General features: G+C 51.9%; 7 protein-coding genes across 7 annotated transcripts; 4 read left to right on the plus strand and 3 right to left on the minus strand.

The window, feature by feature from the left end:
* Positions 1-371: 371 nt before the first annotated feature.
* racA (putative Rho GTPase Rac) lies at positions 372-1,924 on the plus strand. The gene is made up of 6 exons (XM_025581110.1): positions 372-897; positions 971-1,003; positions 1,079-1,137; positions 1,203-1,383; positions 1,458-1,690; positions 1,756-1,924. Exons 1-6 carry the CDS (start codon positions 865-867, stop codon positions 1,814-1,816), a joined length of 600 nt encoding a protein of 199 aa, XP_025439905.1. The 5' UTR covers positions 372-864; the 3' UTR covers positions 1,817-1,924.
* A 469-nt stretch (positions 1,925-2,393) lies between these two features.
* BO95DRAFT_368593 (RNA-binding protein) lies at positions 2,394-3,132 on the minus strand (the record flags this gene model as incomplete). The annotated part of the gene is made up of 3 exons (XM_025582837.1): positions 2,394-2,583; positions 2,644-2,872; positions 2,928-3,132. 3 exons carry the CDS (start codon positions 3,130-3,132, stop codon positions 2,394-2,396), a joined length of 624 nt encoding a protein of 207 aa, XP_025439906.1.
* A 1,481-nt stretch (positions 3,133-4,613) lies between these two features.
* On the plus strand, positions 4,614-5,693 carry BO95DRAFT_434045 (F-box protein; the record flags this gene model as incomplete). Its single annotated transcript, XM_025585126.1, has 1 exon — positions 4,614-5,693. The coding sequence occupies one exon, from the start codon at positions 4,614-4,616 to the stop codon at positions 5,691-5,693; it is 1,080 nt and encodes a 359-aa protein (XP_025439907.1).
* Positions 5,694-5,932: 239 nt separating this feature from the next.
* Positions 5,933-7,068, minus strand: BO95DRAFT_394414 (uncharacterized protein; the record flags this gene model as incomplete). Its single annotated transcript, XM_025583691.1, has 4 exons — positions 6,626-7,068; positions 6,285-6,564; positions 6,171-6,223; positions 5,933-6,114 (listed from the first exon to the last, which is right to left on the minus strand). The coding sequence occupies exons 1-4, from the start codon at positions 7,020-7,022 to the stop codon at positions 5,933-5,935; spliced, it is 912 nt and encodes a 303-aa protein (XP_025439908.1). The 5' UTR covers positions 7,023-7,068.
* A 243-nt stretch (positions 7,069-7,311) lies between these two features.
* On the plus strand, positions 7,312-9,574 carry BO95DRAFT_445186 (uncharacterized protein). The gene is made up of 5 exons (XM_025587085.1): positions 7,312-7,550; positions 7,612-7,852; positions 7,956-8,391; positions 8,451-9,014; positions 9,068-9,574. Exons 1-5 carry the CDS (start codon positions 7,458-7,460, stop codon positions 9,165-9,167), a joined length of 1,434 nt encoding a protein of 477 aa, XP_025439909.1. The 5' UTR covers positions 7,312-7,457; the 3' UTR covers positions 9,168-9,574.
* On the minus strand, positions 9,123-10,646 carry BO95DRAFT_445187 (cytochrome oxidase assembly protein SHY1). The gene is made up of 4 exons (XM_025587086.1): positions 10,236-10,646; positions 9,628-10,146; positions 9,430-9,535; positions 9,123-9,356 (listed from the first exon to the last, which is right to left on the minus strand). Exons 1-4 carry the CDS (start codon positions 10,531-10,533, stop codon positions 9,257-9,259), a joined length of 1,023 nt encoding a protein of 340 aa, XP_025439910.1. The 5' UTR covers positions 10,534-10,646; the 3' UTR covers positions 9,123-9,256.
* A 107-nt stretch (positions 10,647-10,753) lies between these two features.
* BO95DRAFT_445188 (UBX domain protein) lies at positions 10,754-12,716 on the plus strand. Its single transcript, XM_025587087.1, has 5 exons — positions 10,754-10,920; positions 11,034-11,089; positions 11,144-11,262; positions 11,322-12,378; positions 12,446-12,716. Exons 1-5 carry the CDS (start codon positions 10,842-10,844, stop codon positions 12,485-12,487), a joined length of 1,353 nt encoding a protein of 450 aa, XP_025439911.1. The 5' UTR covers positions 10,754-10,841; the 3' UTR covers positions 12,488-12,716.
* The last annotated feature ends 8 nt before the right edge of the window (positions 12,717-12,724 follow it).

Genomic DNA, 12,724 nt, shown 5'->3' on the forward strand with positions numbered 1-12,724 from the left:
GAGCATCAAAGCATCTAAGCATCTATTGATCAATAGCCTCATTGTTCATATTGTTCAAGGAGTATTTAGTGTATTCACCCGTCTGTCGAAAGTTCTGCCTCACCCCTGACGTGAGTATCTCTCTTCTCTCTCTCTCTCTCTCTCTCTCTCTCTCTCTTCCACTTACTTTACCTTTGATCACAGTATTGTGCTATCTATCAGTTGCTGTTCTTGTTTCCCCTCTTCCTTGAAGGTCCCTTTCCTACACTTGGTCTTCCTCCCCCCCATTCCTATTATCCACTTCATCCACTAAACCAAATCCGAATTGATTGATCGATCAATCCCCCCCCCCTCCTCTCTCCCCTCCTCAATCGACTCCCTCACTCTTACTTTACATTTCTCACCCGCTGATTCACACCTCTCTTTATTTCATTCACCTCCTCTCCACCTCCCTCCCTCCGCCTCCACCACCACACCTGTTTTGCAATCTTCTTTCCTAGTCTTTCTATTTTCATCCTTCCATTTGGATCTTTTCCTTTTTCTTTTATTTGCCTGCCATTTTTCCTCTGACTTGACTTGCTTAATTTCCTGTCTCGTACCTTTGGCCGCGTATTTGTGTCTTGGGTGTTGTGTCGCCGTTATCTCCGTTGTGCATTGCGAATCCTCCCTGACCGGTTCGACTTGCCTTTCGGTCTTCAGCAGATACCCGCGCTGCTTGGTTACACGCCCGCCCGTTAAGCCACGACGCAACCCACTCCCCCCGTTGACCCCTTTGAATCCTCGAGCTTCCGTGGAGTCGAACTCGCCATTACTCTCGTCTGTCGTGACCGTCGCAACCGTGTTTATCATTTGTGTTCATATACCCTCTAGAATCATAAAGCGAAGATGGCGACAGGACCTGCGACTCAATCCCTGAAGGTCAGCTCCTGCCAGCGACATCCACCATGTTGCTCAATCGAGCCGCAGCTAATCATTGAGTGCTGGATTACAGTGTGTGGTAACAGGTGACGGTGCTGTTGGAAAAGTACGTGGTTTTTTCTCAGTTCCCATTTCTGCTGGGTAACTTCTGCTGGCCATCCATTGCTGACGCAGCCGCCAGACATGTCTCCTGATTTCGTACACAACCAACGCCTTCCCCGGTGAATATATACCCACCGTGTCCGTGATCCCGCTCTTTTGGAGGCTCTCGTCTGATAGGAATACCCTATTAACCCGGCCCACAGATTCGACAACTATACTGCCAGTGTAATGGTAGATGGCAGACCGATCAGCTTAGGACTTTGGGATACTGCTGGACAGGAAGATTACGATCGTCTTCGCCCGTTGTCCTACCCGCAAACCGATGTTTTCCTGATCTGTTTCTCCATTGTTAGCCCTCCCTCGTTTGATAACGTGAGAGCCAAGGTACTTTACCCCTGAGAGGCCATGCTCGCCTGCCCCAAGTCGCATGCCGAACATCTGGACTGATACTCCTGCAGTGGTTCCCCGAAATCGAACATCATGCTCCCAACGTACCTATCATTCTCGTCGGTACCAAGCTCGATCTGAGGGACGATCGGGCCACTCTAGAAACTTTGCGCCAGAGGAAGATGGAGCCCGTTTCCTACGAACAGGCTCTGGCCGTGGCCAAGGAAATCCGAGCACACAAGTACCTGGAGTGCTCCGCTCTCACACAGCGTAACCTGAAAAGTGTATTCGACGAGGCCATTCGGTATGTTGTTCTTGTTCGCAAACTGCCCCGCGCTAGCGTCTCGAGCTCTAACCAGTTGCCCTCAGTGCTGTCCTCAACCCCCGGCCTACGGCGAAACCGAAGAACAAGAAATGTGTCATTCTGTAGATCGTCTCCCCCTCACTGCATCTTCCGACCTATAATATAAATAACTAATTCGGCGTCTGGGTTTTGGCTGTAACGCCCCGCATTTTGCTGGTTTTGGCTGGTTGTCCTCCCTCCCGTTCCTTGTTTTGGTGCCATGATCCTGAAGTTTTCTTTTCTCCATTCCATCCAGGTTCAGGATAACCTCGCCCCCTGTGTCTTCTTTCCCTCCCGTCCTAATGCAGTATAAAGATGTAACATGCCATTACAATACCACTCTACGAGCGTCTTTTCTGAGTTGGACCACAGCCTTCAGCGTCTTCCCTTTTCCTCACTGTCGAATATTGAAAGCCATGGGTGAGCGTACGAGTTTGAATTTGTTTGCAATGCGAGAGATAGTTTGATAGTCAAGCCAGAGCCGTGTCATATACAAAATTGGTCTCTTCAAGTCTAGTATCCTGCTTGACACTTTCCAAGTATGCACATAAGAAACAGAGAACAGAAGGATATCTTTCAAGCGAGCACAAAAAACACAGGATTTCTTTTCAGGGATTGGCTCAGACTGATCAACTTATGATCGCTACCCCGCGAGAGGTGGATCTTAAGCCATACGGTTTCTGCGACTGGGGTGGACGCCCGCAAAGGCATCTTCACCGGTCTCCTCGGCGTGGGCTCTGCGCTCCTTCTCCTTAGTGATCTCCTTGGCATTCCGCTGTCTCTCTTCGAAAAGCTTCTTGTTCTTTGCCTCGATCTTCGATTTCCGGTATTCCGATTTGCCGCCACCGCCGGCGCTGCAGTAAGTCAGCACTTTATCGCATCCTAACGGTGTCCAGTGTCTTATGGGCACTTACGTCAGCTCCACATTGATCCGCCGGGGCGGGTACTTCTTGTCATCAAACATAGAGTGGTGGTAAAGCTTAAGGCAGGTCTTCATGCGATCGTAATTGTCGAACTCGATGAACCCGAAACCACGGCACTTGGTCGGCTTGTCCTTTTCAGTTGCGACGCGGACGGATACCGGCGAAATCTTCTCGAAATGCGCGGTCAAGGATTCGCGGTTAGCGGAGTAGGGGAGGTTGCCTGTCACAAATGTATGAGCTCACGTCGCCAGCAGCCATCTTGGTCTCAAGCATACCAACGAAGCAAATGAACCTATTTCCCTTCTGGCTCGATTCCTCTCCCTGGGCGGACTCCTCCGCTGGGGCCTCAGCGGACGGGGTATCTGTTTGAACATTCGTGTCCTCCTCCTTAGCCTTCTTAGCCTTCTTGTCTTTTTTTTCCTTCTTCTTCTTCTCCTTCTTCTTCTCCTCCGCCTGGGGTTCCTGGACATCCACATCCATAGCCTCGGGTGCTTCCTTTTCTACCTCGTTGTTTTCGGCGGCCTCCGCATCGGCATTGGGCTTTTCTTTCTTTTCCTTCTTTTCCTTTTTCTCCTTCTTTTCCTTCTTCTCCTTCTTCTCCTTCTTCTCTTTCTTGTCCTTGTTCTCTACAGCAGCAGCCTCTTCAATTTTGACTTCCTCAACGACATCCTTGGCCTTGCGCTTCTCCTTTTTCTCCTTCTTCTCGTCGCGCTTGGCCTTCTTGCCCTCGGGCTTCACAGCCTCCTCGGTGAGCTTGCGCTTCTTGTCGCTCATGTTGATTTGAGAGGAAATGGGAGGATCTTGAACCAAAGAAAAACAAATTTGTAGTGGACAATGGTTTCAACCGGAATGGAACTGATCCCGAAGATAGCCAAAAATCTCGGAAATTTCCTTTTTCTGCCGGGCGGAGATAGATAGCGGTAGATCAAGTGGAGCGGTAGATGTGCAAGTAATGCCTGAGGTGTCCAGGTCGAACCATACTTCCTCCGCTTCGGTCAAATTGAACTATGAGTAAGTGATAGACTGCTTTGTCTTTCTTCTCAGAGACGACACATAACTCTGCGCCAACGATAAGGCCAAGTCCTAGCTTCTGCATACCAACATTCGTTAGTCAAGCACTTTGTCTTAATTAACACCAATGTAGATCTTCTCTGATGCAGTCGCTGCTTCCATCTGGTAGTTGGCCAACAACCTGCGAACTCGATCATGATCTTACTCACTCGGGGCATTCTGCTTGCATTGTTTATGCTGCGTATAGATCCCTAGCCGCTGTCGCTTCTCTGCAGGTTCAATCTCATCAGTTCACAGCTTGAAGCTACTACTAGGAGATGAAAGATTGGATGAGACTGAAACTCGGAGCTGGAACAACGTCAGCATGCTTCCAAACAATTTAACCCTTGAACAATAGTGCTATGCTTGAGATGAGACTCCTGAGATAGGACTTCTGAAATTGCGGAAACGAACAGCATATCAGCTTTAAGACATGCCATCGTCCTTGAGATCGAAACTTGCCCGAAGACAGTGAGGACCCCATTTACAGATGCCAAAACCAGCACGTCGAAGACCACACTCTAGTGTGTCTATTGGGTGCTCTATGAATGATTCCAGCCAGACTTTATGGTGAAAGCAGCCTTCCCAATGCTACACTCTTTCAATCTCACCGTTCAAACAAGGTGGTCAAGAGTAACAATTGAAGTCTGTTGGTATTAAAAAGAATGACAGGCATTCTTCATATGCATTGCGGACAGAGAAACCCAGAATTCCTTTGATGACCAAGGACATCGTTGTCTTATTCCTTGTTCTCACCGACACACAATACCCTTTGTTGCTACAATGCATTTCTGTTTCGTTTTGGAGAAGACCCATATAAAATGCTTGTCAGGTCTAATACATCTGCATTTACAAGCTTCGCTTCGTCGCAAACACCACCTTCACTGTTCTCTTCTTTTTTGATTATAGTAATGTCTGATGTCACATCTTTGCCTCCGGAACTAATCTGCATGATGGCTGATTATCTGAGTCCGAGGGACTTGCTCTCTCTCCGTGCTGTTTCGAAAGATATGAGGACGTTGACAACCAAGGCTCTGGAGCCCGTATGGAATCGTTCACTACGCGTTATTCGCACGAATTTTTCCAACCAAAGTCTCTCTCGGATTCATCGAATTGCGGAGTGCGACGAATTGAAAAACTACGTTAAAATAATGAGGATTGAGCCACCCTTCGGTCCTCTAACCCCCCTTCACAGAGTGACTATGTATGACCTGATCAAGGATCCTACCTCGGTTCCAAAGATCAAGACCCTCAAGGATGACCTCGTGCACTCGCTTAAGAACTGCAGAAGCTTTGAACTCTGCCTCAGCTGGAATGAAGGTAACCTCACGTACCTAGACAGCGACGACGTTCTTAACATCCTTTTTCACATTTTCGTCGAGGCTGAGCTCCCTGTGGAAAATCTGGCATTGTATACTCACCGGTATACTGAGTTCCAGAGGCCCAAAAGAGCCCGCCCATACACCCGAATGCACAAGCAGCCAAACCTTGCCCGCGCCTGGACAGAGCTCGCTACCTTGCAGGTTACGCAGCCCTACTTCTTTCACCTCGCTAATTACCTCTACAGGACTCTGCCCCAGATCATGCAAACCGCGCCTCGGCTCGAGAGACTGATCATCATTGGTGATGCCATCAGCGGCCAGTCCAGAGATCTGGTCTCGCTGCTCAAGAACGTCAAACCTCTGGCGGAGATCAAACATCTTGAGATCCATCGTTCTGGCGTCGCTCTAGAGGACATTCAAGAGTGGCTGCAGTTGATCGGTGGTCAGTTACTGTCGCTGACCTTCTCCGGGTGCTCTATTATCACGTCCGCTTCATGGACTACGTTCCTCAGCTGCGTAAAGAGGACTTGTCCCCGCTTGGAGGCTGTTACCTCCGAAGAAATGACCGTTGGCATTGACTGCCTGACAGCACAGCATGAAGGTGAGGAGGTGGCCGACGCGCTGGAATGTATGATGCGGAAGTTTGCGGAGGCCAATTTGGTAGATTGATGACCTGTCTGTTGAGGCCATCTTCCATATATATTTACACTATCTCTACCCGTTTATATATACCAGTTCTTGCTTGATCTGTCTCTCATATACTGATTGTAGAGTCGCAGTCAACCAGGACAGAATTTGCACGGTCGGCAATGCAGCAGCTAGAATATAATATATATTATCCAGGGAAGAAGATATGCTTAGACCATATGACAAACGCCAACACCTTCATATATGTACAATCGCTTTTTCTAAAATACCATGATTTTGATTCCCTTGACTTTTGCACCGTAACGATCCTTGAACTCAGGCCGCGTGAGCAGCTGCAGCAAGGGGAGATGCGTCTCCTTCATATCGAAGATGCCGCGCTGCTTCTGGTCAACGTAAGAGCCGTCGATGACAATGCGCTCCAGTTCACCGAGTTTGAGGGACCCTAGAATGAATTAGAAATGTACCGACTTTAAAATAGCGCACATGATGAGGTCATACCTGAATCGATCAAGTCCGAGATGCGGGCTGGGGTACCGGCACCAATGCCCATACTATCAGTGGAATTAGTCGGTCTGTGTGTTGTAAGATAGTAAGCCCGGAAGAGTCACATACCGTGCGCGCTCCAAGAACTGCTTGGCTTCTTCCAGCTTAATGTGCTTAGCGAACAACTTGCCCACGATGGATTCCTTGTTCTGGAATGAGCGGAGGGCCCGGACGACATCGGCGGCGCGGAGACCAGCACCGGCGATCACCAGCGTATGGGGGGTTCCCTTCTCCTCAGACGATTTAGCCAGGTGCGCACCCTTCTCGGGGCTGAAGGCTTTCAGGAAAGCGGGGAGGTTTTCGAGGTTGCGGGGAGATTCGAAGGACGAGGTATCGAGGAAAGCGGAGTCTTATAATGTTAGTATATGGGATGGCCCTATACACTGTATAGGGCTGGGAAAGCCTCATACCAGGTACAGACAGATCACTCAGCTCAACAGCAGTGATCTCCTTGTTATGCCGGCGAACCTTCTGGGCGAAGTGATCGGCCAACAATCGACCGTCCATCTTTCCGATCGCTTCATCGATGCTGCCTTTGACCTCTGTTGCTTTGGTCTCCTGGGGCTCCTTGGGCTGCTTCGGCTTGTCCCTGTTGTCCTTGCCCTTATTTCCACCCTTCTTCTTGTCGAACTTGCCCTTGTTGTTGTTGCTATCCTTTCTCTTTTTGTTCTTCGGTCCATCCGACGCACTGTTGCCAGTCGACTTGGTCTGCTGCTCCGTCTTGGAGTTGGATTCCTCGGCCTGTCTCTTGCGCTTTTTGTCCACCTTGGCGGCCAGGCCGGAAGGCTTTGGGTTTCCGTCGGACATGATTCTGGTCTGGAAATTAAAACTTTTTTCACTGCAGAGGAAAGCCTTCAATGGCAGGATTGCGTATTGAACTCGATCGCGATTGTCTCTTGCGCCAACTTTTTATGCTGAGTCAGCGCTGTCTTATCGATAAGATAAACGGGTTCCGCCAATCAAGTCCGGACGGACCCACCATGCTCGCTTGACCGCCTTCTGATTCGAGAGTATCTTCTGCCGGGGCGCGGGCGTCGTCACATCCGTGGCACGGGTTCACCCCATCCGCATTTGCTTCAACGACGCGCTTTTCCCTCTCGTCTGCTACCAGGCGTTGTTTCAGTCGAGCACAGGTCGCAATGGTCATTTCTTACTGCTAGATCTCTCCGAGAAGACGCTGCTACTGTGCCTCTTGCCAGGGCCTGAAATCTCCCATATCTTAAGTGGCAATCCTCCGCAACAATGTCAACTACTCCCAACCCCCGGCGCCGGTCACCGCGACTGTCCGAGGTCTCGGAATCCTTCTCCCCAATTGGGGACACCACACTCACTCGGGTACGGCCTCTTCATATTACCGAATGAGTATATATGCTTACCATTCGTACTATATACACAGCTTTCGCGTCTTCCAATCTCAACCAGAAACCCCCTCACTCCCAGCCGACACGCGATGCCAACTATCACTCCCTCCGCCAACAGATATACACCGCGTAACAGAGGCGCCGGTGCGCCTGCCACCCCATTCAGACTCAACGCAATTCAGCGACGGAATGCGAATACCCCTGGCCGGGATCGCAGGAAGAGCGGACGAATCCAACGTGAAACAACATTCGACATCCTTCGGAACCTGGGAAAGGGTGCGGTCCCCTCTTTCACATTGCGATGCTATTTCCATCCTCTAAAGAACTTACTCACGAATGCGCGAAACCTTTTGGGACAAAGCCGGCTGACCTGAAGCAGCACTTGCCCCGACTACCCAACCAATTCGTTCGTCACCCAGTGAGAAACCGGAGCCCGTGGCTCCAGAGCCGGTCGAGCCTGAGAAGGACGAGTTTGAGATCCTTGACAACGAACCCGAGCTGGAACGACCCCGGCTATCCCTGCCGTTAGAGGAAGTTGACGAGGTCGATGAGGAACCGGAGATGCGTCCTCCGAGGCTATCCCTGGCGATCGAGGAAGATGATATCACGGTTGAATACCCGAGGCGAGCTGCAAACGAATTAGAAAGGGGCAGACTGTCAATGATGGGCCCGCGGTTGAGTGAGAATTTCGGCGATGCGACTCGGTTGGATAGTGACGATGAGGATGACGAGGGTGATACGGGGCTTGTGCATGGCGACGATGCCGGAGACGAAGCAGACGAGACCATTGATAGCCAAGGGGCTTTTGATCGAGGGTGGGTCAAGCCTATTTCATGCGGAGCATCATTTTACATAGCTGACATGTCTCACGCAGGGGAGACACCGAGGACTTGGGCCGATTCAACTTCGAGTTCAATTTTCCATCGCCGCCAGCCCCGGGAGTCGGCGATTTGGACCAGAACGCACCGATGCACGATGATGAGGGATTTGAGCTTCCACCAGTGGATATGCCTCTCGATATGGACGTTGGGCCTGGCGATGACGATGATGTCAGTAGTGTGTCTAATGCAGGCGGAGACTTTGGCATGGAATTCCCGGCCCGGGAATCCGTCGCAATGAGCGAGAGCCGAAGTCCTGGTATTGTCGGTGGAGGTCTGCGGGAGGAAGATCAGTATACTCCTGGCGTCAAGCAAAAGAAGCTCTCCCGTCACGGCATCCCGGTTCCTAATCTACCCGTTGGTGTGGTGAAGAAGTTGGCCATGCGCTTTGCGCGGGCACGAAACGGGTCCAAAGCGAAAATCAGCAAGGAGACGCTGGCGGCGATTGAACAGGCCTCGTCGTGGTTCTTTGAACAGGCAAGTGACGATCTGGCAGCATATGCCAAGCATGCTGGGCGCAAGACGATCGATGAGAGCGACGTCACAACTTTAATGAGGCGGTGAGTACCCCAAATCCGCTATTATTACGACGGGTACTAATTCCTTGAACTAGACAACGGCATCTGAGCAATGCCACTACTGTCTTCTCTCTTGCACAAAAGCATCTCCCGAAAGAGCTGTTGCAGGATATGAGATTGGCGATGCCACCATGAATGGTCGGTACATATACATAAATCTTTCTTAACATACAAGCCCCACGCGACATGTTTCTGGGAGGTGCAGGTCGACTCCCGGAACAGACCTACCAGTTACGATTCAACCGGACACGACGAGTGGCCTCGTTCGGTCTTTTGCGAACGATCATCCAGAACATGATGGTCGTTGCCAGCGACAAGCCGTACCTTTAGAGTGCATGAGCAGGGATTCTTCGGGGGTAATGATGCCCTGGCATTGCGAGAGCTGGACAAAACTCACCATGTGAAGATATACTGGCTGTGGTTATTGCGCAAGTTAACCTCGGCGGCACGACCGATAGGAATACCCTTAGCCTCCCGATTATAGGACTCAACCAGATCCGGCACTATAATTTGAACGAGAAAAAACCAACGTTAGCTCTGGGCTTCCTTTTCTCTCCACTTGCACATAAAACACGTAGAAAGTCAAAAAACATACCCATAGTCTGCTCAATCCAAACGGGCTGACTACCCGTCAACTCCGCCATCTGCTGAATATCAGGAAAGTAAAACTTGCCCTCCTGGGGCACATTCTCCGGCGTGAACATGTTCTTCTTCCACGGCTCGCGCAGCAACCCTTCCACCACGACCTCACCGCGCGGCAGCGCCCCCTCCTGATCCCGCACCTTCTGGTCTTTCTGCTTCCGCGAGATCCACCCCCGGTTCACGAGGATGGTCGACTGGCCCTCGCCGCGCTCCAGCGGCGTCACCACGAAGAACCCGTCCGTGCCGTCGTGCATCCGCGGCCCCACCAGCATCTCCTGGTCGTGCCGGAAGCGGCCCACCGTGTAGACGCGGCGGTAGTCGAACTCGGAGATCGCGGCCGGGTCGATCCGCGGCGGCAGCGGCAGCGGGTCTTTCACGAGGCGGTCTTCGAACGTGGCGATCATCTTGGTCTTCCGGTCCAGGCGGTAGATTTGCCAGGTTCCCAGGCCGAAGGAGATGATGGGGATTAGGGCTATTTTTTTTTGGTTAGTCGTTGATGATTTATAGAATGGTGTAGGAGAAGAATCCCCCCCGGGGAGAAAGTAGAAGATAGAGACATACCTAGGATAATCAACCCGGGCCCATGCTTGTTTCCGGTCCGGACGATCTTCGCGGGATTATCGACGACGGACAGCCAGGCGGGATCGTCGGCTAATTGATTGCTGTAGGATCGGGTTTGTTGCTGTATGCGACATCTGGTGCAGATTGAGTTAAGGGGTTTGGGCTGGAAGAAGATGACGTTCGTTCGGGGGGTGCGACGGAGGGAGGAGGAGGAGGTTGAGGCGGTTGTTGTTGCGGTTCGTGAGGCGGGTCGCAAGGATGCGGCGGTCCGGTGGAGGGCTGAGATGAGGAATCGCATGTTGATGAGTATATGGATGTCCCCTCTCGTGACCTCTCGTGACACAATTGAATGGGTTCGAGGGTTGGGGGGTGGGAGTGGGGAGGAGAGGTGCGGTGCGGAGAGAGGAAAAGTAAATGAGTGAGTGAGCGAGTGAGCGAGTGGAGTGGAGAGCCAGTCGACTCCCTGTCCGCTTCCCGCCTTGCCTTATCGATTGTCATCTCCTCCGCGCTCCGAACCTCTCCACCTCTCCACCCATTGCATGCTTGCTTGTGATTTCGATTCCCTTCTCTTTGACTTGACCACTATTCGTATCTCTTCCTGGAATCATGTTCTACTCGGGGAGTCTACAGGAGGGCATAGTCTCCGCTGTCAGCCAGGCTAAGGCCGTTGTTTGTTTCGTTCGAGGTTCGTTACTTTGCTTTCATTGTTTGGAGAGCTGTCCCTTCTCCGCATTGCTGGCACCGCCCCTCCAACTGCTCCGTACGTACTCGAAAATTCGGAGCTGACGTCGGATCTAGATGATGAGCAGACGAGCAGTACATGGGAGGACAACTACTTCACAGGGGATGAGGAGGTAAACAGTAGCTGCTCCATCGGATCTATATCGCACTCCCCGCTCACGGCTTAGTTCACCCGGTTACTCGAGACGAGAGCTGTCCTCTTGCGCCTCACCAAAGATAGTCAGGAAGCGGGCTTTCTGACCTCTTTCTGCCCCATTGTCAAGTTTCCGACGGTCGTTGTCATCAAGTACGTGCGGGTGTATTTAGTACTCGTGTTTGTTGTCAGTTTTATTGACGGTCTTGCAGGAATGGCATGCTGTGCGACTATCTCGTGCCGGAGATATCCGAGGAGGACTTCCGCAGTCGTCTTGCTGCCAAGCTGAATGAAACTCAAGCCACTGCTCAACCGGACTCGACTGGGGCGTCTGGGGATCCTAAGGAGGGTACTGCGAGTCCGCCTACCGTGCCTGTGTCCACAGCTGTTGCGCCGCCAGCTGCTGCGCCTGCAGCTGCACCTGTGACTGCCACTTCATTGACTCCAGCATCTGGTGCGAGTGAGACACGCGACTCGAGTAGGCGCGAGGGCAAGAAGAGAGTGGAGGATGCGCGAATATCCCAAGTCACGACCCCAGCCGCGACACAGAAGAAGTCCACCCTAGCGCCCAAGCAAGCCAACAAGGCCATCACTCCAGAACAGCCACCCCGCAAAACCCTATCGAAGCCCGTCGCCTCGACTCCCAAACCTACGCCCCCATCCCCTCAGACTGAAGCACCGCAAGTCCACCAACCTCCCTCGCCCCCGAGACAATACCGTCTCCAAGTCCGCCTCTTTGACGGAAGCTCCGTCCGCTCCAGCTTCTCCCCGTCGCAAACCATCCGCGCAGATGTCCGCCCCTGGCTTGACACGCAAATGCTAGAGGAGAAGCGTCCCTACAACCTCAAGCACATTCTCACTCCTCTCTCTAACCGCACCCTGACGATCGCCGAGGAAGAGCAAAGCCTGGCAGAGCTCGGTCTCGGCTCATCCGCGAATCTTGTCATGGTGCCCATCAGCACATACACAGACGCTTACTCCGCAGCAGGATCCAGCCTTCCCATTCGCGCCGTGTCCTCCGCGTACGGGCTCTTCAACTCCGCGGTAGGCACCGCCACAGGATTAGTCGGCTCATTCTTGGGGTACGGATCGACGGCTCAGAATCCGAACTCTGCTCAGACGGGATCACCCTCTACCAGTACCTCCTCGACGAGTGATGCGGACCGAAGGGCTCGGCCTGCTGGCACCTCGAACCGAGGCCCGATTATTCGGACGCTGAGAGATCAACGTGATGAGCAGGAGAATAATCAATTCTATAACGGGAACCAGGTAAGCAACCGCCTTCATTGATCTCATTGTGAACTACGTCCGTGCCATTGCTAACAGCGAGCCGTAGTTGAACTTCCAACCACGCAGGGATGATACGGACCGCCGATGAAGGTTTTGTGTACTGTAATTTGAGCTCAGTCGTCGAGAGATTGGATCACTTTCTTCAGATGTATGTAGTATAGCGATAGCACTACCTATTTTACCGGGATCTGGGAAACACGAGGCTACGAGACTACCGGGAGTATGTCTATGAAGAGTGGAAATGTTTCTTTCTTTTTGTCTCGTTTTCGTTTTTCGTGCCTATCGGCTTTCGTGATGGTTAGTCTAGATATACAAGGGTAATAGT

This window comes from Aspergillus brunneoviolaceus, assembly GCF_003184695.1.
Source record: "Aspergillus brunneoviolaceus CBS 621.78 unplaced genomic scaffold BO95scaffold_54, whole genome shotgun sequence".
Lineage (NCBI taxonomy): Eukaryota > Fungi > Ascomycota > Eurotiomycetes > Eurotiales > Aspergillaceae > Aspergillus > Aspergillus brunneoviolaceus.